Below are 24,857 nucleotides of genomic sequence, written 5' to 3' on the forward strand. Positions count from 1 at the left end.
TGACACTCGTTTAGCTCAATGGCCAATACTAAGAAACTTTCCTGGCAAGCACAATGCCTGCTTGTGCAAGAGGACCGTAATTCTAAATGACTCAGCATATTGAAAAGATGAAAGAAGTTAGCTGGAAGTATTATGTGCAGGAGAAAAATGGTTATGGTGAAAGCAGGTTCAAGGTCAAGGTTTAATGAGATAAGACTTGACCTTCATGAATTTGTACTTAATTGTTTGTGAAGAATGATTCAGGATTGTTCCAGAAACATTCATGAGCATCCTTACTTATTTAAGAGTACATTTGTCAAGTTTATGGGAATGTTTTTCATGCATTATGTTGTTCTCCTCTGGATGGATATAATATCGTGCATCACAGATTTAGCCAAAACTATATATAGTGAGCAATAAATATTTATTGGACACAATGTGTGTTCCAGGTAATAAAGTTAAACAATATAAAAAAAAAATAAGTCAGCTGACTGAAGTCACAGTCACAGAATAAGTCAAAAGCAATTGTGGATGTTCAGAATGTGAAGTCTCTTTAGTTGTGGTGTTGTCCGTGGCTTGTTAGAGCGCCAGGTCCCAGAGTCTTGGCCCCAGCCATAATTTTCTGTTCCTTTGGCCCAGGATATTTGTGATGGACAGTGTGTTTTCATGCATTATGAAGCTCTCTAGTGTCTTGGCCTATCACCCTGCTGTCTGCTTGAGCATTGAGACCTTGCATTTTGGATGTGTATGCTGCTTGCGGCATCTCTGGCAAATGCATCTATGTATGCATACGCATATCTGTGCACGCGTGTGACTGTCTGTCACACATTTTTGAGTGTGTCTCTGCGCACCTCTCTATATGGACTCTGACTCCCAGCCTTATCAATGTCAGAGGTCTGTGCCAAACACTCCATGCCGCCTTTTGCTGTGACAGACAGATCCTTGGTCCCCATGTAACCCCTGGGGTCAGGGTTGGCACAACACACGATGCCAGCACAAAACTGCCCTGCCGCTTATAAGACAGACCTGTGCCATGCACACAGCATCTGTTTTGTATTAGGCCCTTTGAAGGGAGCGCAGCATCTGGGTGAGTGGATGTGAAATGGACCACTCCTCTGTTTTGGAGTGGAGGTTTAGGAGGTTAGAGGGTTGGATGCTCGCTACCATCCATCTGAAAGATTGTGGTCTAAGTGATGTTAGGCAGTCATTTGGAAGTGAGGTTTTTAGGCACAAAGGTTAACCGAAGAAAAAGCCCATTGGAACCAAGACCTTTTGTTCCAACAACAGAGAACAGAGATGACATAGAAAGAGTGAGCTTAAATGAAAAATAATTTGTTCTTTATTATAGAGTTGTGGTGATTTTTAGTGAAGATGTGGTTGATGAGGGATTGCCATGGCCAAAAAGGCATTTGGTGCTATAACCCTCCAACATAACTAAATTAGTTAGGCAAGTGGGTATACACAAGGATGTGTCTATATGCCTAGAGACTGCACACATCCTTAGGTGCACTATTAGCCCTTAGAATTTACTAATAATGTGTAAGGCAGTTCCATGGACATGGTGCAAGAAAGAGGGGATTTCTCAGTCAGTGGTGCAGGAAGTTCCTGACCCCAGGAGAGAGAGAGTAGGGTGAATAACAGGATTTATTCAGCCCAGGCCTCTCTTTGTCCGGCGACACACTCACCTCTCTTCCCCCCTTAGCCTCACCCTCTGTTCCCCACTGTCCAACCTTGCTACCCACCAGCTCTAAATCCCTTTTTGATGGATTTCCCAGCAATCTTTCCACTGCTGGCATGTGTCTAACACATGCACACACACACACACACGTGCCCCCTTAACACCAAACCCATCACACAGACAGTCACACACGTGCTTATGCTCTCTCTCTCTCTCTCTTTGTCACACACAATAACATTCACACACATAATGTCTGCATCTATTGATTCTGGCTCAATCAGTCAACCAGCAGCTCGTAATGCTGCTACAGTGTCTTGTTCTCCTCTCTAAGCTGACAAACTGATTGATGGATAGCTGCTATTTAAACACCAGCCAATACTGAGAATAACTCAGATTGATATAACAGTAATGGAACATGTGAAAAATGGGATATTTTCAATGTCCAACTTTCCTAAACGATTTCTGCTTATGAAAAAAGGGAGCAAACAGCATGACTTCATCCACCGTAGCTGCTGATGTTCTTTTTCAACCTTGTAATTAAGAGCAAACATTTTTTTTTAAAGACCTTACGTGTTCATTCTGTTGGCAAGGCTGTGTGGTGCAGATTATGAATGGGATGGGTAAAAGGCAGCAGGGAGGGGGAAATACAGGACTGAGTGGCCGCAATTTAGCTTTCAGCTGGCTCCACCCCACTTGTCATGCTGTGTTGTTTTGTTGTGTTAACCATGACAACTGTCTCAGTGGCTCCATCCAGCTTTAGGATTATTCTGGGTGAGAGAGTTGAGCAGAAGAGGAGAGGAGAGGAGAAGAGGAGAAGAGGAGAGGAGAGGAGAAGAGAGGAGTGGAGAGGAGAGGGGAGGAAAGGAGAGGAGAGGGGAGGATGTGAGAAGTGGAGAGCAGAGAGGAGTAGAAGAGACAAACTAAGAAGTGAGGATGATTGGAGGAAGCAGAAGAGCAGAAAAGATAATTAGGACGAGAGGAGAGTGCTGGCAGCACAAAATTGCACGGCAAGCTTCATGCTAAATTACTGAAAATACTGATCTGATCAGATTTATTTTGGCATGGCACAACAAATTCATGTGGTCAAGAAGAATAACCTCAACAACAAGTGCTTTAACAGTTATGACAACATGAGGACAACAGCCATTGTAATTATGGAATAATGTTATGAATCATTTATATGACTATGACCATCAAGTCTGCCAGCCGGCCGGGCATATTTTCATAAGCCAGTCTTTCTGAACATCTGGCCCCTCGATACTGCCTGTATTTGGATCATATTAGTTTTAATATATACTGACTGTACATTTGTTCACTTTGATATCAAAATCCATCGTTAAAATAATGAATGAGTGAATAAATTATTCATCGTAGACAAAGTCTTGTAATTTCTGTAATTGTGTCTTGGATCTCTTGTCTGCGTTCTCCCATTGTCCTCATCTCCGGGTTGACTTTTAGTTCTCTTCTGCGCTCCTGAGGAGAGACATCCTACATCTTTATTCTTAAAACTGTACCCTGAAGGTCTCTAAATTTTATATTTAAGTTTTATGTGAGCTTTTCTGTATAGTTTGAATTTTATTTCTGCAGTTTCAATTGCCTCTCTATTCTTAAACGGCTAATGCTTTCTTAAACTAACCCTCCTTGAAGCACCTTGTTTCTTTGTTATTTGTACGGCTTTGTATCACACATTGCCATTGCCATACATGAAGTGGTGTTACATTCATTAAATGGTGAAAGATCTGTCAAACACATCCAATGAACTTAAAATGAACTTCTCCAGCTTTCTATATTTGTAAAACTCTTTAAAATTTACTTCTTTTGTAATTCAATATATGCACTGTGTCTGTCTCTCCTGCATTTTCAAAAACATTTCCGCCATGTGTTTCCCTCTTTTCATAGGAATGCTCCCTGTCCTCCTGCTAGCTGGGTTGATTCTGGCTCTGTCCATCCCTGGCACTACGTCTGAGTCAGCCACACTGCGGTTCCTAGGGCAGACAGACTTTGTTGTCAACGAGAGCAGCACAGCTGTGGTCCGGCTGGTCGTGGAGAGAGTGGGAGACCCGGTCAATGTGACAGCTTTGGTTCTGGTAGGACATGGGACAAGCTTTAATATAGTATAATAACATCATATCAATATATTATCCTGCACAAGAAACCCCTCAACCCATAACACCATCTATTCAATTCTTTCTGTGTACAAAGCCACCCAAAACAGAAGTGCAGTAGCACTGTCTCTTTGCTCTGTTGCTGGGCTGTCACCTTTATGTCCAGTGAATGAAAAAGTAACTTTTCATTTATTGCAGACAGTGGTGGTGACATCCAAGGCCTAGTGTGTCTGCAGAAACTGTCTTGGAAATCACAGAATAGGTTTTGGCTTTCTGTCCTCAACATAGGGGCTAGTGTCAGCTGCTCACAGCTGGTGTCTGGCAAGGCGAGCTGGCCATGCAGTGGAGTGTGGTTGGGGGGTTTCCTATGCCTCTTGATGTCTTAACCATATTTCTTCTTACATTAACTATTATACCTGACTGCCATTACCTTATTATTTAATGAAATCCTGCATAATACCAGACTTCCTGTCAGGAAACTAACAGAGACAGAAACAAACTGGTGCCTTTATCTAGCAGATAAAGGCACCATTGGAGAGGAAGTAAAGTGACAGGAACACTGTCTCTGTCACTGGAAAGAGCTGAAACAAACAAAAACATTTAGCCAGGGGCATCCTATTGGCACAGTTGTGTAAGGCACTAATCATGTACCTGCAGCATCCTTGTTTCTCTCCATATTACATTTTCAGATAAAGCATAAAACGCAATATTACTTTGAGTGATACCATTTTGTGTTTGTTTGTTTTACCCAGCTAGAGGGAGTTGACACAGGGGACTTTGAAGCCATCAATGCTGCAGCCTTTCTATTGTCCACCGAGTCCAGTAAGACCATCTTTATTGCTGTGAAAGATGATGACTTGCCTGAAGCTGATGAGACATTTACCTTCAATCTCGCACTACAGGTAAAAGTCCATTGTTTCTCTCAAAGTTTGCGTGAACATGTATGTCAACCTTTCCTTTGCCGGCTTGCATTTATGTGCCAAATGTTTCTGGATGGATGACAAATCCCTCTTGCTCCTTCTCTCTCCTCTGTGGAGCTACAAGCTTTCTTTCCACAAAGTCCCACTGTTCTAATTCTGCCCCTGACCGTCTTAAACCCTAACCCCAGCTACTAAGCAATGGGGAGTGGGGGCGTCAACCACAGTAAGCCCTGAGAGGCTCAGAGCTTCAGGGTCTTTGATGTGTGCGCTCTATAGGACTTTTCCGTGGCTGGCCTGGGTGGGGCTACATGTTGTGAGCGTCGCTGAGGTTCAACACTAAAAGACACCTTTGTGAGATGAAACTAACTTTGACAGCCACAACCTTACCACACATTAGATTAAAGTGATTCTCTAATTCTCTGCTCCCATTGACTTCGATGGGCATGTCCGTTCCGTGGATTTCATTTCTATGTAAGTTATGTGTTCAGCATTCCAATTGACACACTATTTTTGCTGACACTATTAAACAGCATATTATCAAAACTTGCAACTCACCACTATTCTAGACTAGATGAAAGAAATAGAATGGACAGATGGTGTGCAGTTACTGTTTTTTTATTGTCTTTTGCTATTGTACATAGTCTTATATAGGACAGCTATAGATTTTTGCAAGTTTGAAAATATTTTAGGGGTAGACATTGTAAATCCTTCTCAAAAGAATTACCATCACATTCAAGATGCCTTACACCCAGAGGCTATCTCCATGGTTTCATTTAGCCTTTAGCTGTCAAGTTTGATTGATGAGTTAGGGGGTGCTGCTCTTGCTGTCTGACTGTCTTATCCCTCACTAAAAGACCTAAAACAAAGGTTGTCAATTGTGAATCATTGATTGTCATCTCTGTGCATTCACAAAACTCTCAACAGCTGTCAACAAGAGTGACTTTCCTCACAACATTGTTAATTTGATGCTGCATTTTTGTGACATCTGGTTAAAATCCAGTAGCGCAAGCCCGTATTTAGCCTGCCACTAGAGTGAAAGACCAGATGAGGCCCACTTAGCCCTTCTGTTTACACTACAGCGAAGACAAAGCTTTGACCAAATGCTACCCTATCAGCTTACTGAAAGACTGTCTGGAAGATGGATGTGCATTACCAGAGGTGTCACACATCAAGCACAAGAAAGAAACAAAGGATTTATCAGGAAACATTTATCATTTCCAACAATCTGTTACAATAGAAAATATAGTGCTACCTTATTAGAAAGGGCGAATATGACAAAACGTTATATAGAAATAGTGTAGAATTGTTGTAAACCAGAGCAGGTGCAGCCAATACCAGCCAATACCAGCATTAACTGGGGGAGGCAGCATTTTTTGTAGCATTACATACAGTGCATATGACAAGGCTGGCTTTAAAGAAGCCAATGTTTGTGTTTGTGTGTCGCTGCATATTTGGGTATGTGAATGTCTATGTCTGTGTCTAATGTCTACGTCTATGTTGGGCATACGTGTGTGTGTATGTGTGTGAGCAGACTCCTGGCTCACTCAGTGGCTTGGCTTCGTTAAACTGTTTGGAATCTGTGTCTGTGAGTTGACCGTTACAAGAGCTCAGCAGCGAAAAGAAAGCTCTGTTACAGCTGGGAAAAGCCCTGTTTGAATAGAGGAGTGAATGCAGAAGGCCTAAGCACTTACTTGTTTTTCATTTTCTCTTTTGTTTGTTGTCACCCTAACATGCGCGCACACGCACACACACACATGCACACACACACATGCACACACACGGTGGTTTTGTAAAGGACTTTCAACAGGAGTGTCTTCTGTTTCTGGTTATTATAATTTGTCATGACTCTCATAGTCGATGATATTACCGTGAATGCCTGCACATGCACAAATTAGCCTGTATCCAGATGTTTGTATGCTGCAAAGGGAAAGCCCGTGCACTCGAGCTGAGACATGGTGGTAAGCAGCATAGTTAGTATTGGAGATGCTTATGAAAACATTGGTAAGCTCACAAATGGAAACCTTGGAAAGCAACACAAAATAACAAGTCTAACAGGGTTCAGAAAAAGGGAAACTTTGCTTGTACAGATCACAGGTTATGGTCCTATTTGTCAAGTTAAAAACTCACAGTCTAAGCCTCGTGAAGTCATTGTTTGATGTTAAGCACACTGAAATTTGGAGTTTGTCAGGTCTTAGTGCCGAGTCACAGAGCACAGCACAAGTCCTGAAGAGGTATCCCACAGAGAGGGAACCTGACAAATCAACTGGGCTGAGACCAGTACTTCCTGTCTTTGTACCTTCTCACCAGGGCCTCTCAGTGGGAGCACAAGAATGAAGTGAAGACAGTGGATAAGGCAGGCGCTCTGGTTTTTCACACGGGTGTCAGGGTTAGCTGATGAGGTGTGTTAAGGTACATATTGTATATTTGGCCTCGTTTTATCTAACCATTTCAATTCTTTCTACTGTCTAGAGCTCCTCCAATGGCGTGAAACTGGGAACACCAAGCAAGGCAACCATCACCATCCTGTCCAATGACAACGCCTTTGGAATCATTGCCTTCAACTCTGTAAGAAACCCTGTCATGCATCTTGTCTTCATTTGTTTATTCACTTTGGTCCTGTATACAATAAACTTAAGAGCATAAATTATGTGATAATATCAAATTTAGATTCTATGATTAATTCAGTCTACAATAATATGGAATATAGTCAGAGAAAAACTATTTGGTACCATATTGGCAGTTGTGTAGTCACACAAATTCCAAAATGTAACTGGCCACACCAATGTGCATTTGCACCATGAGCATGCACTTGCATTGCGACCACTTTTATAAAAGTTGATTCCGCAGACATTACTTACCAGTAGAAAGAAAAGGGTCAGAGGTGGAGTAATGTGGGTCTATTACAGCAGAGAATGGTCCAATCATACCAGTATTGTGGTTGTGGGCGATGTAACCATCTAGTGGTTGCGGGTTTCCAGGGGCAAATAAAACCACAACACTCCCTGGATTAACTTATCAGTGGGAGTTTATAGCGTTTCCATGGTAGCTGTGGTATATTGGGAACTGTTTGCCCTAACACCTCCAGATGGTCTCATATGCTGGATAATGATTTGGCTTGCTTAGAATCTATAAAGGCCTCTTGGCCTTGGTGGATGCATTTATGTATTTATTTATGTATTTAGGATACTAAACTAATTCTTGTGCAGCATTTCTTTGCTTTCCTTTCTCCTTCTTTTTTGCATACTCCTGAATTTTTTTGGTCATGACAAATGAACCTAGAATTACATAGAAAAACAAATCTACTTTCCAAATGTTAAGTCAATGATAATGACTCTAAATACAGTGAGACTGAATGTAATTTTTACTCCATGTTATGATGGAATATATTTGTTAGCGCTCAATCACATTTATTTACTGAAACAGAATACGAAACAATTTTGTTTAACTTGCCACTGCTTTATCCCTGCTCTCATTATAATATAATATAGTATAACTTGGTTTATTCTAATTGTGAATAAGAAACTCTGTTGAAATTGATTAAATTTAATTGATTGGGGCTCTATTTCTGTCTGTTTCTTCTTGTCTACTTCACCTTCCTCATCTCAGACTGAAGAGGTCATAGTCGACGAACCGAGAGGAAGGAACCATTATGTGCCTTTCACCCTGATTAGAGAAAAGGGAACATATGGGACTGTGACTGTGAACTTTGAGGTGAGAGGACAATATACATAAAACTAGCAGAACTAAGATACTGTATTTATATCTGCTTATATGTTATTGATATGTATCTGACAAACTGGCTTGTTTTTAACTTGATGAAGACGCGTTTGTAAGTTTTTCCCTATTGGTTAAAACAAGACTTGTCAATCCAAGAGCTTGGAGAATTTTGACCTAAAGAGGAACATGTAATTCTCTCGTTACACATACTGAAGTGTAAACATCACTGTGACTCCTTGGTGTTTAGATCTCTGGAGGTCCCAATCCTGCCATTGAGGACCTCAGTCCAGACAGAGGGAACATCACCATCCCTGTAGGACAGGCTGTAGTTCACTTCAATATTTTCATCCAGGATGACCAGGTACTGAACAAGCTCCCCATTCAAACCACCATGTCACAGATATGGATTAGCTTGTGACGATCTGTCCGTCCATCTGTCTCTCTATCATTCTCTTAGATTTTGCTTGACAAAATTACCCAGATTACCCAGATTGCTCTGATGTGTGTTGTTGCTATTTTAAAGGTCAAAGTTCAAAGTTTGATAGGACAAACCCCTATACTATACAATATGTTTGACTGATACAAAACTAACCACACACATCCTGCTATCTGTACAAATTGGCCTAACTGATGATTAAAGGTTAACATTTCTAAAGACCCCTTCATGAGAGGCCACATGTGCATCATTCGTCTGAACATAAAATTTGAATTATTTTGACTTTAAAATGTTCAAAGTTACATGTTCAGACTTTTAAAAACAGCTGCATAAAATGTACCATGTACTGTGTGTAACTGTGAATGTGCTTCCCTTTCTCTGTGGACCAGATCCCAGAGGATGATGAGGTTTTTTCGGTCAGACTAACGGGTGTGGCAGGTGGAGCACTCCTCAGGTCCAACGCCAGCAGTGTCCAGCTGAGAATCCGGCGTAATGACAGCCCGCTGAGGTTCTCCTACCCTATCCTGGCAGTACCAGAGTCTGCTGGAGTCATTGCCCTCAATGTGACCCGCGGTCATTTGACTGAGGATGGGCCACTCATCGGCTCTGTTGACACTGAGGTACATTTCTAAGATACAGTTTTTTGTTTGTTGTTCAAAAGCTAGCAATATTCATGACCTATTGACCTTATCAACTTGGAGAATTGTGCATGTTAACTTCTGCAGTGTGTAAAATTCTGGCTGATGAAGAATAGGGCTCAACCTTTTAATTACAAACATGCAGTACAGTATATACAGTATATATATACAGCATATTGCAGCATAAAAAAACATTAGATACATTCATATAAAACATCTGGACATACTGTCTTTAGGTCTCTGTAGATTACATGGTGGTGAGCGGTGAAGGACTGGGCAGTGCCACACCAGCTGTGGATTTCCTTGACCTACAGCAAGTCAGAACGATTACATTCCCTCCGTTTGTCTACACGACCAGCCTGCAGTTTAACATCAACGATGACAAAGTGCCAGAAATCGCAGAATCCTTCCACGTGGTCCTGCTAGAGGAGACAGTCAGAGGAGATGCTGTGCTAGTATCACCCAATGCTGTCCAAGTGACCATCGAGCCCAACGACAAGCCTCACGGCGTCCTGTCAATCAGCAGCAGTGCAGTCATTCAGCCAATCAGCATCAATGAAGACCTGACACAGAGGTGGAAAACTTACAAATAATAGCTATAATGTATGTCTAAATCTAAGTGTAAAAGCATCATAATAAAAAGTTGACAACTTGTGTTTTCTTCTATCATTCCCCTAGATTCGATGGCATTATTATTGTAAGAAATGGAGGCAGCTACGGTGATGTGTCTGCCAATTGGACCATCAGTAGAAACTCCAGTGACCGCTCCCCAGTGTCAGATGACTTGAGGCCTGCAGCGGGGACAGTGAAATTCTCTGCCGGTCAGGTGACAGCTGTGATTCCAATAAACATCGTGGCAGATGAGCTACCTGAAGAGGCAGAGGCCTTTGTTCTCAAGCTGCTGCCCAATACTGTAACTGGAAATGCTGAGGTTGACGAACCCATGGAGGTCAGTTCATAGAAGATCTTTGATTGGCCAGTATTTATGTATTTATTTACAGCTTCTGTTTGATGCTATGATGTGTTTGCAACAGAGAACGAACAGAGAGGGAAGGGTGCACTTGTTAGGGAACATATCCTCCAGATGTTGTACATGTGTTTTGCATGGGTGTGTGTTTGTGTGTGATTTACTGTAAGGTACAGTGGCAAACTTGGCACATTCTGCAAAAATCGACCCTTTAGTCTGTCACGTTGCTCTGTGGGTGTTCCCTTAATGTGGCTGAATCAAAACAAAGCAGAAACAGCAGGCGCACTCTGTGTGTGGTGTCTGTCTGTGTGTTTTTTTTAGAAAGCATGGGTGAAGTGGTGACAGGTTTTTTTATAGCTTCCATCTTTGTCCAAGCCTCTTGGCTATGTGCGAAAGCAGTGGGCGCATCTAGGTCTTGTTTATGTTTAAGGCATGAGATGAGGTGCATACAAACTCTGCTTTGTTCACACACAAACACACATAAGCACAGCACCTCGGGTTGTGAGGTTACAGGGCCTGTTTGCCATCTGTGTAGAGCGAGTATGCTCAGCAGAAATCCCTTTAAGAATTAACAGATGACTTTAATAGTTGGGACAAGTGAATCACTGTTAAGTTTCATTAATGTTACACATGATAAATCGCACAAACCAACACACATTACATAGAACTGATTTGTGAACATGCCAGGCAATGCATGAGACAAGTGTAGGTTTCAGGGAAATGAATGAGCCACAGTTAAAATGCTCATGAAAACTACTCTAGCAGTCTTAGCAGAGTTAATTAAAGAGGATGCCTCTCTAAAGTTAGCTCAGGGCTCTGTTTTACTACTTTCAGTCCCACTTGTTTTCTTTCCTCTCTGTTCCTTACCTCTCCTTATTTCCTTCAATTTTCAAGGTTTAATTTTAGTAACTGAAAAACAGGATATACAACAAAATTCCAACAAGGTATTGATGAGGAACCTTGAGCTCAGTGCAATTACCCCCTTACACTCTAAAGATCAGTCACCTCACTCCACACTGAGCATGGGACTGAAACCAGTTTGGAGTTGCTGCCTCCGAGGCCCATGTGTCAAACATGTGAAATCCCTTTTCTTTTCCAAGACAAAGTGTATAAAAATAAATTCACGGAATTCAAATGTGGTCAGCAGAAAACAATATCTTGCACTATTGAAAAAGTACCTCAGTTCTCAGTTTTCTCCTCATGCTTCAGTCTCTCTTCTTTTTTTCTCACTGTATCTGCAAACAAGGCTCCAAAAGCAAGTTCTATGTGTTCTTTGAAATATGGAGAATGTATATTTAATCATGTTGTCTTCAGTCAAAATGCAAAATCTGCGTACTTCTCCTTTCTTTTGCTAATTTGTCAATTTTACTCCTATTCTTTCCATGGTCTTCCTCCACTCTTTCCCCAGATGGTGTTCTACATCCAGGACAGTGACGATGTCTATGGGATGTTTCGGTTTAACCTGGAAAAAGAGCAAAGCATCCAGAGCCAACCTGAGGGCCGTTTCCTGTCTCTAAACTTCCTGCGCGACGGTGGCACTCTGGGTGATGTGTCTATGACTCTCACAGCCCTCTACATTCCTGCAGGTCCAATAGACCCAGCGTTGGCCCGTGACCAGGTTTTGAATGTTAGCAGATCCATTAATGTGGTGTTCTCCAATGAGCGGGCGGTCCACCTCATACTGCCAATCAGGAATGATGCCTTTCTGCAGAACGGGGCTCATTTCTTAATACAGGTAACAATTCTGGGAACAAGTTAAAGTGCAACACATGAGTGACACATGTTTGGATGAAATGTGATATTTTTTTCCATTTTAGTGATATAATGGTTTTGTAAAGTTGTAATCCAGGAAACATTTTGCTCACACGTCTAAATATATACACTTTCCGTTCGTGTTTGTTTTTCAGGCCACATCAGTTACATCCTCATTTGAATTTGTGAATCGTTTGACATTTGGCACTCAAATCTGGCATGTTGCTATGGGAATTGCCTAACTGTCCAAACTAACAACATCACCCAGCTCTTAAAGCAAGCAAAAAAAAGTACTAGAAAAGCCTTCTTCACATTCAAAACTATAATCACACCACACACTTAAATTCAGGCCTTTCAACATTTACATGCACCAACATAAAAGCTGTGAATGGAGCACTGAGGGGTAATTCAACCGTTCTTGAAATGTGACAGAATAGAAATAATGAGATGTAGTTACAGCTGTATTCTTTATTGATGACTGATTATAGAAACATGCTTTATTTTTAAAAAAGTTTTCATCTAAATATCTATCCCTAGTTTGAGTCTTGGTGTTTTTTCTCTTTCTCCTAGTTGAATGCACTGGAGCTGGTAGATATCAATCCCCCAATTCCCTCAAACAGCCCAAGGTTTGGGGGACCTCTCAACCTAAACCTGACAGTCACCCCAGACATTGCCAACGGGGAAATTGGTTTTACCAGTAATACCACGGTGGTGGTTTATGAACCAGAGGACAGCAATACCAGCATGGTAAGATATAACCCCCATTTTAGCGGTGGTACATACAAATAGTATAATTTCTGTGTTCAGGATCTTTATTTTTTTATTTTATTAAAAAGAATGTACCGGGAAGCAAAAATGAACCATTAATGAACTATTAAATATAAATGATCCTGTCAGGGAGTCACAAAACAATTTTTAGCTAAGATCTTAAGTTACCTGACAGCCTTTAATCTACCTTGTTTTTTATATTACCATATCAATGACTTTGTGAGAAAAAGTGTCATGTTTAATTATTGATGAACATCTGTGAAAAGGTTGCTCCTCTCCCTTTTCACTGGGACTTGGTTCCCAACATTCTTAGTGTTTTTGCGTTAAATCACTAATTCAAGTTCAATGTTTTTGTTAATTTACCAGTCATGTTACACAAATAGTGGAATACAGGTTTCATTCAAGTAGTTGGTGTTTCGTAATTTTATATTTTGTCGAAGGGCTTCAGCCCTCTTATTCTTTTTGAGAGTTTGGTGATGGTAGGGCAGATCATCTGCTTACTCAGTAATAGTAACAACAAGTGTACATCATTAGCTGCACTAAGCACTGAGTCATTAGGCACTGTCAAGTTGAGGTAAGAAGGATAAAACTGTTCTGTACTAAATGACATTCTGTATGATTTGGTGCACTCATAGCTGTGTGTGTGACCATAGAAAATTGTGATAGCAATAACAAATAAATTCTACATCAGTGTTGTTCTGTATGTTTTGAAGGCTTGTTATCAGTCTAGCTCACCCTGTGGTAACCTGAGTAGATGGTACGTTCCAGTTCGGTGAGGCTGCAGATTTTATTTGTTTGTTCTTTGCTTCAGCTTAGGTTATTTTTGTTGAATTTCACAGGGTTCATTTTTGCCTCGGTTTCATTTATATTTCTGTTAATAAATATCACCTTTTAGTGCACACACTTCAGTCTGCTGACCTGCTTTGTTCAACATCCCTTCAAAGGTTTCCAGTGCCAAATACGATCTTCTTCCTTTTGTATGAGGTGGTGGCACTACAAGATCATATTTTGGTTTTGTTTGTCATACCCTCATACACAGTGTTAAATTAACAAAACTCCATGCTTCTAGTCAGGAAAGCCCCCCCCCCCTGTCTTTGCCAACTCCAATCTGTGTTCATAAAGCAAGTCTTCTGTGTGTACATATATAAATGTACTGTAATTCATTTTCGCAATGTTTGTTGCAGGTGAACCTCCCTCTGCGGCGTGATGGGACAGATGGTCAGGCTGTAGTGTTCTGGAGTCTCCATCCAATAGGGGCCAATCCTGAAGACGTAACAGTGAATGATCTGGAGCCTTTAAGTGGTTCTGTTATCTTCCTCTCTGGGCAGAGCGATGCCTCCATCAATCTCACTGTCTTGGCTGACAATATACCAGAAGTCAATGAGACCTTACTGCTCACTCTGGATAGGTATGGAGAGATATTGAACACAGTAATTTTGTTAAGAATTTTCAAGGTTTATTAGAACCTTATGTCCACAAACATAATTATGATAAAATACATTTGAGGGGTTTAGAGTGTAAATATTATGTAACTATGAGTGAGTCCAGTGGGATCGGAAAACAGAGTGGATGTGATCTCATCCCCTACCTCCCTTGGTTCTCTGTAAATATGTGTGTGTGTGTGTGTGTGTTTGTGGTGGTGGTTTGGGGATGGGTTCATCTGTTAGTCTATGCTCTGATGAGAACGGCAGCTTTGCTTCCCTCCCACTCCTCCCCTGCAGGGTGGAGACTGCACGCTTTATAGTGTACTTCGGGTAAGTGGAGAGTGGAGTGAACCTGGGCCTTTTGTGTGGTGTGAATCAGGACCTTGTTTCTCAGAGAAGGGCCTACTTCAGGATTTCAGGGGTCTATGGTTGATTTGGGGATGAGGGGCTTTGAGATGGGGTGGGGGGATTCTGCGATGGTGTGAAAAAAAGGGAATCCAAAAGAAAGTGGTTGTGAGGAGTAAACAGAGTATCTTCTTTATGTGTTTCGCTCTAATTTAACCAGGCTTGATTGTATACCCTTTTAAAGATGTCAGTGTTTGTATGCATGCAGTGCCTTGGCTGTGACTGTTTGTTTGGAGTACTTCATTCTGTCATGTCTTTGTCTCTAATTTACCCATTATGTGATGCTTACTTGGCTCCAATTTTCTCAACGCACACACACATACACACACCCATCTAGAGCAATAAAGATGCAGGCACGGTGTTGATTGACATTGTTAATAAGAGTTGTCTTAACAGCATACGGAACAAATAATGAATGAGCATTACACAATACAGGGAATGTTCAAATTAAAGCTCAGCTGTTTTGTCGTGATATTTTGCATAATGTTGTAGAAGCACAAAACACAACAGAAGCAAACACACAAACACTTTTCATCGACTGCAATGTAGGGGGCATTTATGTGCCTTCTTTGCTTTCTACAATCCCTCATTAAGGAAGGCATAATAACTAATATTTAGCCAAATACAATCTCTTGCAATCTATTTTTTGCTATGTTTTAGTAATGCTTGCTAACTATTATGATGATACTTATACTGTTTTTGCATGTATGTATCCCAGGAGTAATGTGGAGAATCAGATCCTGAAGGCTGGCTTCACCAGCAGGGAGATTGTCATCTTGGAGAACGATGATCCCGGGGGAGTCTTTGAGTTCTCTCCATTCTCCAGAGGTCCGTGGGTCATCAATGTAAGTCTAAGATTTATACTGCGGTTTCAAACTATAAGACTAAATTTGTTTGTGTAGTTTGTATCTAACTAGCTACAAACAGTGTGAATTGATAATTACAGTAATTAAATAAAGTTATTTTCTCTGTTGTCTCTGGATGTGGTGACATTACATCATAAACTTTAAACTTACTCACCTAGGAGGGTGAGGCTGTGGAGCTGCATGTGGTCAGAGCCCAGGGACAGCTGCTCAAACAGCTGGTACGATATGCTGTCATGCCTTCAGGCAACACCGAATTCTATGGTGCCACGGGCATCTTGGAGTTTAAACCAGGGGAGAGAGAGGTGGTGGTGGCACTGGTGGCTAGGCCTGATGGGGTGCCTGAGGTAAGAATATGACCTTTGAAGTTTATATAACATTAATTTCCATCATGACAAAATAATGTCCATCTAACTAGCTTAAAATCTTATTTAAGATAATTTAACAAGTCACCCATCATTTGATTCAAGATTTTTGCAAGTGTGTCTCATGAAATAAGGCAAAAATAAGTCACCTGGTTTTCATCTGTCCTACATACTGCTGTAATGTATCTCAAATTTAATTTTTGCAAGATAGTTATAGTTATATAACAGATTGTAAAAATTACGCTGTTTTTGATGCATGAAAACCTGTGTGTGTGTGTGTCTGTGTGTTTTTATGTGCGTATGTGTGTGCATGCAGCTGGACGAAACTTTCTCTGTGGTACTTAGCAGCCACAGCACTCCACCCAGTCGCCTTGGCAACCACAAGGAGGTCAACATCACAGTGCGGAGGAATGACGACCCCTTTGGGGTCATTGAGTTTGTCCAATCAGGACTGACAATGGCCATCAATGAAAGCAAAGGGAACGAGATGCACAAAGGTACATTGGAGTGGCACTCTTTTAGATAATAGTGATACTTTTCCATGTCAAGTGATATCTCACTGACACTTAAAATTAATCTAATTGGATGAATCACAGCACGTTTGTCTACATGTAGGATGAGCTGGACTGTGATAAAAGTTTGTATTTTACTGTAAATGAACTTTTATGTGCTAGTTAATTAAAAACTGAACAATTAGAGTTTATGTAGTAAATAAAATTTGTTTGTAGCAGAAAGTTCACGCAGGTTAACTAGTGCTTTGTTCAACTTGTGGAGCCGGCAGGCAAAAAATGTGAATTTAAAACATAAAAAGTTAAGCTGGGCACCAGAAGAATACATGATCATTATGTTCTATACCAAGAGTAATAGGACCACATTTGATGACTTGAGGGAAAGTTGATTGACTAAACAGATTGTCTCTGTCTATTCTGACTCTCTCACAGCGATGTACCCTGTAGTCAGGAACAGGGGTCACTTTGGAGAGGTGTCTGTTTCATGGGTTCTGGAGCCAGCCCTGTCCGGAGACGTTAGCCCCCTCCAGGGAAACATCACCTTCAAGGAGGGGGAGTACCTGAAAAACCTCACTCTCTTCTCCGTACCTGATGAGGTAAAACAATTAACTACACTCAACAATGCATGCCAACCCAATTAGAGTTATATTCCTTGTTTGAATTTTTATTTATTTTTTATTTAAGATCCCAGAGGACATGGAGAATTTCACCATCACGCTGTTAAATGCTACAGGTGGAGCAAGAATGGGAAACATCCTCAATGCCAGTTTACAGATTAATAAGAACGATGATCCCATTTACTTTTCTGGTAAGAAATTTACTGTATATGAAGGATCTTCTGAAAGACTATAATGATATATTCATATATTATTACTACAGCCACTCACTCCTCTCCCCTGTCTCCGGTCATCTCTCTTGCCTCATCTTAAGAACCTGTTGTCGCACAGCTTCGGGAAGGCAGCGTGGCCAACTTCACTGTTCTGAGGGCGGGACGTGCAGACTTCCTTGCCACAGTGATGTATCGTGTGGAATACGGTGATGCATTGCCAGATGACCTCACCTTGCTGAGTAATGACACGCTGCTGGTGTATGAGGTGGGTGAATGGATGAAGAACATCTCCGTGGCTGTGGAAGATGACAACATACCAGAGACTGATGAACCCTTCTATATTGTTCTGTACAACGCCACAGGTGAGTATATTCTTCCTTTTAAACAAGTGGTTAGTTCAGCGGTGTATTGTATATTATAAGGATATTGTTTGTGAATCAGTGCTTATGTCATGTAATATAGTGCATGTGTCGAAACTTCATATGCATATATTGATCCCTCTAAAAGAATGTAACCAATAACTGAAAGTTAGTTACACATCTCACCTCCATATAACTACCCTTTCCCTTCCCTTTATCCTTTCTTGTCTTAATGCCAGTTGTATATGTACACAGAGGAGTAGCTGGGTTTATTTAGCATTGTCTGTGGTAACACTGAAAGCTCTTCTAATCCCAGTATTGTCTGTCAGGGATGGGAATGAAAGACTGGTGGGCCCCAACAGGACCTTAATTACCAGACTCCAGACTTTCTAAGACACAAAGACTGACTACTCCACTGGCCTCTTTCTTTTTACTTAATGACATGGAGTAGAGTAGAGTAAGGGTTAGGCTCTGGTTTATGCCAGGGGATTGTCCTTTATATAGGGATTGCGTTAAAAGTCAATGACCCTCATGTTGGAGTCAATCAAACTCATACTGGGACACTGACACTCTTTACCTTGTCTTTTTAATTATGAGCAGATTTGCATTCCTATTTCAGTGTTCTTGTAGTCTGGCAACTTGAAGTATCTGCTTGTGGGAGGTTACTGCACTTGTGTGAATGCTATTTCTGCTAAATATTCTTTAGTAGTTCTTATTCCTTCCTTAATTTTATACAAAAAAAGCTTAAAAGTTTATTGAGGCTCTATCTTTGACTTTATTCATTTTAACTCCTTTACTGAGAGAAGCCCTTACTCTTGGACTCTCGTTTTTTCATGAGTAAGAAGCCCTTTCCTTCTTGTCTTGGTTGCCATAGTTATGGTGTGCTATGTTATTGGACAGCCTCCCCGTATTGCATGAAATTTAGCATGACAATAACAATATGGCCAGTGAAATCCATGTTAGTCTCTCTTGCGCCTATCTATACATCTATTTAAGCAAAGCATCTTTCATCTCTTTGAGGATACAGACTGACATAAAATCATTATGTAGGTCCTGATCTAACCTGATTATATGTGTGTGTGTGTACACAGGTGATGCTGTTGTGTATGGAGCAGATACGGCTACTGTGGTGATTGAGGCCAATGATGATGCCAATGGGATTTTCTCCCTGGAGCCAACAGAAAAAAGTGTTGAAGAGGGCAAAACCAATAACTTCTAGTAAGGAACAGTTCTTCAATAGATGCTTATCTTGTGCAAAACATCTTACAATAATTTAAAATATTGGTGGTTGTCATATTAATTGAACATTTTTTTTGAAGAATGGCTTCAAATGATTTTTTTTTTTTTTTACCTCTAATGCATTGACAACATTCTGTGAAAATTGCCATTTTTGAGATGAAGTTTTCACTGTTGTTAAAATTATTCTCTCATCTGTGCCAGTGTCCTGCGTGCAAGGGGTCATTTTGGTAATGTTACAGTCTTCTGGCAGCTTTATGCCAATGACTCAATAACTCCACTGGATGAAAACCAGGAGTTTACCAACACATCTGGCTCCATTACCTTCACCACTGGGGAAGAGTCCAAGCCCATTGTCCTGGAGGCGATCTCAGATAAGCTTCCAGAGTTCAATGAGTTCTTTGTCCTTAGGCTGGTTAATATCACAGGTGAGTTCAAGAGAAAAGTGATAGATTTAACAGATAATGTAAACATGTAAAAAGTCACCATTTGAGATGTGGCAGCTACCATAACGAATGATTACTGATACTGAGGAAATATAACTTTAGTCATCAGCTTAGGCTTTCAGTATTGAGAATATCTTATTCCACTGTTTGACAGAGCTCTGTTGTTGTCCAAAAACTATTAAAAACGTATCAAAGAGCCATACTGCTGCACTAGGTGACATGTTCCTTTGTCCCTGATGACAGTGGTACAGTGACATTACCATAGCTTGTTTAGACACGGCACCAAAGAGTAAAAATAGTGATATGACAGTAACCTGCCACTGTGCATGCACAGTAACACAGTGGCGTCTGCTGTACTAGGAGCCTCACTTCTGAGGGTTACTATATCTTATTGCTATTTTTACTCTTTGGTGCTATTTCTAAACAAGCTACGGTAACCACTGCCTTCAGGGATGAAGGAACATGTCACCCAATGTGGTGATGTGGCTCATTGATGTGTTTTTAATAGTTTTTGGACAACAACAGAGGTCTATGGCAGACAGTAACACGATTTATCAGACTTTGGATACAGCCACAATACTTGTGAGTTCATTGTCGGTTTTGCTCTGCACATGAGATTTATCGACAGTAAGAAAAATATAGAAAATTGCCAGCCAAACCCTTTAAATTATATTTTGTTTCAAAAACCCTTCAGCTCTTGTCTAATTTTTTAAGGTGGTTACCCAGGGGAGGGTGGACGACTGGCTGAGACTTCTCTGAATGCCTCGCTTGTCATCCCTTTCAATGACGACCCATTCGGTGTCTTTGCCATCGCTGACAGCAACCTGGATCAAGAAGTAGCTGAAGATGTACTCTCAATGGATGATATGGCTGATGTCACTTCCTTCACCATCCTCCGACAGCAGGGTATTTTTGGTGATGTGCAGGTTGCCTGGGAGATTGTCTCTGGCCGCTTCCCAAACGGCCTTCCACTGATGGATGACCTGCTCCTTGTAGCTTCCTTCCCAGACGAGGTTGAGCTCAGGCCTCATGCCAGAAGACACCACTCAGCCACAGACACATGGTTTTTCTCTGGCCTTCCAGGAGCCTATGGGACCATCTCCCCTGAAGATGGGCCCGCTGCCCTGGGCAACTTTACCTTTTCTGCATGGCTAGTGCCTAGACCAAATACAGATGGCTTCGTAGTCTCCAAAGGCATCAGGAACGGGACCTTGTATTATGGAGTGAAGGTCCACACCAACGAGTCTCATGTCACAGTGATGCTGTACTATACAGTGATAGGATCAAACAATACCCAAGTGGCCAGGGCCACTGCTGAGAAGTTTGTGGAGGATAATACATGGTTACATTTGATCATTACAGTCGATGATGGGATTATTGAGTTCTTCCTGGATGGAAACCCCATTCCTGGAGGGTTGAAGAGCATCAAAGGAGAGGGAATCACTGATGGTGAGCTATTTTACAGTATTAGAGATGTATTAAACATAACATACTGACATGAATCAGGTTGTATGTAGATTGTCTGACATATCCCTGTTGGTTACTTTCAACTTGTGTCTGTTGTTCTTTCTTGTAAATACAGTTTATTTATGTTTACGATATGTTGTCATGACCTTTTAGCTTGTTCCCCTTGACATCTACTTGGGCATAAAAGATTGGGCCCCAGTGCATCACTGTTAGTTGCCTCACTCATGTTGCTTTGAAAACTCTATACCAAAGTACTGATACCAGATCACATTCACAGATGAAATGTTTTGATGACAAATTGAGTGTTTAAATTATTTTGTCTGAAAGTCTTTTTTACATTAACATTCAATTTATTATGCCAAATTGTAACCCAAAGGACAAAATCTACTCAGGCCAAATTGTGACTTTGACTTTTCTCGCCCTGTAAATCCAGGTTATTATGTTTACTGCTGTTTCAGCACCATGGTCAGTGTCAGAGAGGCACAAATATCATGCTCATGTCTCTGTAATTATGATGTGATTGGCAGCCTATGTGTGAGTTTTTGAATCAGCTAGTATTATTTTGTGTGTGTGTGTGTGTCTGTTAGTGTGTTTGTGCATGGCATACTGTATGTGTGACTGTATGGGGGGGCCGTCCAAGCTTCTTTCTTTTCTCTTCTCATTGTTCACATATGGAAAGAAAACAAGTCTTCTTGCAAACATATAGATGCATGCACCCTCACACACATTAATGCACATTCACGTGCACACACACACACACACACACACACAGTTGCTTCCTCATTGTTCAGAACTACTGGGACTCTGCGATGCTTGAGTGACCGCTTTGCCTCAGCACTACTGGATATTGTTACTGCGAAAGGGAATCAGTCAGCATTTTCTTTTCTTCCTTTTCTCTCTAATTAATGGAGACAATAGTGACAGCCTGTATTGAACCAAAAGCTCCCAGAGGCGAAATATCCTGATGGCTCTTTGGCTAACTTCAATCACCATAGATATATACATAATCAGTAGTCATGTCATGTGTTATTGTCTGCTACTGGCAACTCAACCTGCAGATGGACCACGTTGTGTCAGGGCATTGTACTTGCTCACTGTGGCAGATTTCCTGCATTTGTCCCTTTTTGTACAAGAACAGAAAACGATAGCCATGTGAGGTGTAAGTATATAAATGAGTAATGAGAAAGGGCTAGACCTTAACAGCATTTGGTGCCTTAATCAAGATTCTGTTTTTGGTCTTAATACACCAACCATAGCAACCAAAGTAGTTCCACCATTAACAATAATATGATTATTATTATTGTAATAGTACAGGTCTCCCTCTGGGTCAAAAAAAGTCATATTCATCCATGTGAAAATTATGCAGTTCATACTATGTTGCTATGATTACACCAGATCTCAAACCAATTTATGAATTCATAGATAAATATTAAATCACAGAATCCCAGGAGAATGTAAATTAAATAATAGCAAATGTACTGGTGTTATTTGTCAGCCTGTGACTTTTAGAGCATCCAAACAATTCAAGAATTAGAATTATGTAAGTTATTTTCAAAAATGGGTACATCCTTTCTTAAGTGTGTGTGTGTGCGCGCATGTGTTTGTATGTGGGTCCTCCAGGAGAATTATACAACACACATACACACACACACACAAAAATTGCGAAACACTTCGAGTTAATGTAGCAGTTTGTGACCCACTCAGCACCACATTAATCTACGACTAAATGTCAGTGTTTCCTTTATTTTGGCAGTCATATCATCTGTGATTTCATATGCTACGTATGCTATGTCCAGCTGCTGGTTGTATAAAATATTGTGCACTGTTTTTGGATATGTCTACTCCAGGACCCGCTTCAGTGTTTATTGGATCAGATCCTGAGGGTGAACAGCGGTACACAGGCCTTCTCCAGGATGTTCGGTTGTACAGGACGAAACTGAACCGCAGCCACATCCACGAGCTTCACACCCAGCCTGCTAAAACAGACATGCGAAACATCTCAGGTTACTTACGGTACCGGCAGGAGGAGAGGCAGAAGTCATTTGTGGTGGAAGTCAGGGATGATAATGAGGAAGAGGGAGAGGAGGTGTTCTATCTTCAGCTGGTGGCAGTGCATGGTGGAGCCCGCCTCCCCCTCCCCAGACCCACTGCCATATTACGAATCATGAAGAGTGACAATGCCAATGGACTTTTCGGATTCACCGGTGCCTGCATACCTGATGTAAGTGCACAGTATTTAGTGAGTGGTTTTTAGTGGAACATACTTGCTGCTTTAAGCATATCTAAGCACCTCACAAACACTGAAGTTCAAACTGAATTTTTAAAATTGTAAATCAGACTGTTAATCAAGGTTAAATTAGGTATCTTTTGAATGAGTCTGAGTCTACATGACCACCATTATAGTAGCATTTGTCAGTGTCATCACTCAGTTGTGTTTACAGAGAAAACGTATGCATAGAAACACATGTAATGGGAACCCACTGGTTTGTCAGTCCCTGTCCTGCTGCATATTTCATCAGTCTTCATGCTTGGCTGCAGCAAGAGTGTGCTCTCTCTTTTTAGTTGGATTGGATGGATGGTAGGTAGAGGTAGAGCGACAGCTGGTATGGCTGCAGTAGGTCTACCAGTTCGGGCATTCCTGTAGAAGTAGATCAGGAGTTCCAGCACTGGAAACAGGAGATCTAGTTCCTCATTTCCATCAGCACAACAGGTGGCAGGGCTGGCGATGGCATTCCATCAGAACTCCTCTTTATATACAAGACCCTTTGGGGATAAAAAAGACGCACAGGCATGTGGGCTATCAGGTGCCCACTCTCTAAATCACATTATTACTGTGCAGGAATTAGATAGAGCCATTAACAGTTAAGCATAACTATAGTAAATTACTGTAGTAAAATGCATTCAGTATTGATCACTTCCTCCAATATTGTCATTTTTATTCTCTTGTTTGTCCTCTTAGACCACTGAGGAGGGTTCCACCATTTCTTGTGTGATTGAGCGTATGCGAGGATCTCTGGACCACGTTTATATTAACTACACTGTTACCCAACTGGATATCTCGGACAGCGGGACGCCAGCCCATGAGGATTTTGTTAATGCCACTGGAGCTGTGCTCTTTGTGCCTGGACAGCGCTCTGAGGTGTGGGTACTGTGTGTGAGAGTGACTCAACTGTTGGACATGAATTAATGTGACCTTATATGAGCTGAGGAAAACCCCTCTGAGTTAATCCAGGTTCACGTAGAAAACGGTCACATTGTAGGTAAAACAAGTGTGATGCACCTATCATGCACTGTATTTACACATCAGCTAATTGATTTCAAATAAACACTATATGTCCAGTTTAACAGCAGTATTTTACAGTCACCTAATTGCATTGTTACTTGACAACCAGCCCCACCTAGTGGTTGCTTGTTTGGCATTTACTGATGAGTCAACAGGTGTCAGCTGATGATTAAGCTTAGTCTTTAAGCCTGCAGCACACAACACACACACCATGAACACATTGTACAAAAATAATGTACTTTCTGTGAGACTTAGTTATGACAAATCAAGCATTTAATGGCGACTGATTGATGTACAGCCTGGAGTCAAACATAACACAAATGTACTGTATGTGCATCTTTCTGTTAGGTGCTGAACCTGTTGGTGTTGGATGACAACCTCCCAGAGCTGGCAGAATCCTTTCAGATCACACTGGTGTCAGCAGAGTCCGGTGATGGGAAGCCAGGCTCCACCCCCACCAGCGGAGCAAGCATTGACCCCAGCAACTCTGTTAACACTGTCACTGTCACAGCCAGCGACCACCCCTATGGTACTCACTCACACATCTAAAAAACAGTGTTGCGATTATTAGCAGTATGTTGTGATAAGTGGCTTATTCGGTCAGCTGAACATAAGTACAACTTTCTCTCTACTTCTCCCTGCTGTGTGAATTATTCCCCCCTCCTTCTTCATGCGTCACATTTTTCTCCCCCATCTCCTTTGTTCTGATCA

The 24,857-nt window shown here is 41.3% G+C and overlaps 1 protein-coding gene across 2 annotated transcripts in view; it reads left to right on the forward strand.

Moving 5' to 3' along the window:
- Positions 1 to 24,857, forward strand: part of adgrv1 (adhesion G protein-coupled receptor V1) — a 113,177-nt gene that overhangs the window by 9,054 nt on the left and 79,266 nt on the right. Inside the window, exons 2-25 of one of the 2 annotated variants that reach the window (XM_044369112.1) lie at positions 3,557 to 3,744; positions 4,515 to 4,664; positions 7,152 to 7,247; positions 8,289 to 8,393; positions 8,647 to 8,760; positions 9,225 to 9,455; positions 9,710 to 10,047; positions 10,152 to 10,422; positions 11,849 to 12,175; positions 12,763 to 12,939; positions 14,145 to 14,368; positions 14,682 to 14,714; positions 15,508 to 15,634; positions 15,814 to 15,999; positions 16,334 to 16,514; positions 16,959 to 17,122; positions 17,211 to 17,334; positions 17,457 to 17,717; positions 18,806 to 18,932; positions 19,155 to 19,378; positions 20,111 to 20,845; positions 22,711 to 23,084; positions 23,823 to 24,002; positions 24,495 to 24,675. In XM_044369112.1, coding sequence (XP_044225047.1) covers positions 3,559 to 3,744; positions 4,515 to 4,664; positions 7,152 to 7,247; positions 8,289 to 8,393; positions 8,647 to 8,760; positions 9,225 to 9,455; positions 9,710 to 10,047; positions 10,152 to 10,422; positions 11,849 to 12,175; positions 12,763 to 12,939; positions 14,145 to 14,368; positions 14,682 to 14,714; positions 15,508 to 15,634; positions 15,814 to 15,999; positions 16,334 to 16,514; positions 16,959 to 17,122; positions 17,211 to 17,334; positions 17,457 to 17,717; positions 18,806 to 18,932; positions 19,155 to 19,378; positions 20,111 to 20,845; positions 22,711 to 23,084; positions 23,823 to 24,002; positions 24,495 to 24,675 — 5,116 coding nt within the window. In that variant the 5' untranslated portion in view covers positions 3,557 to 3,558. The remainder of the gene's footprint in view (positions 1 to 3,556; positions 3,745 to 4,514; positions 4,665 to 7,151; positions 7,248 to 8,288; positions 8,394 to 8,646; positions 8,761 to 9,224; positions 9,456 to 9,709; positions 10,048 to 10,151; positions 10,423 to 11,848; positions 12,176 to 12,762; positions 12,940 to 14,144; positions 14,369 to 14,681; positions 14,715 to 15,507; positions 15,635 to 15,813; positions 16,000 to 16,333; positions 16,515 to 16,958; positions 17,123 to 17,210; positions 17,335 to 17,456; positions 17,718 to 18,805; positions 18,933 to 19,154; positions 19,379 to 20,110; positions 20,846 to 22,710; positions 23,085 to 23,822; positions 24,003 to 24,494; positions 24,676 to 24,857) is intronic. The other variant, XM_044369120.1, reaches the window with a different exon arrangement.

Source organism: Thunnus albacares, chromosome 2, assembly GCF_914725855.1.
Source record: "Thunnus albacares chromosome 2, fThuAlb1.1, whole genome shotgun sequence".
Classification (NCBI taxonomy): Eukaryota; Metazoa; Chordata; class Actinopteri; order Scombriformes; family Scombridae; genus Thunnus; species Thunnus albacares.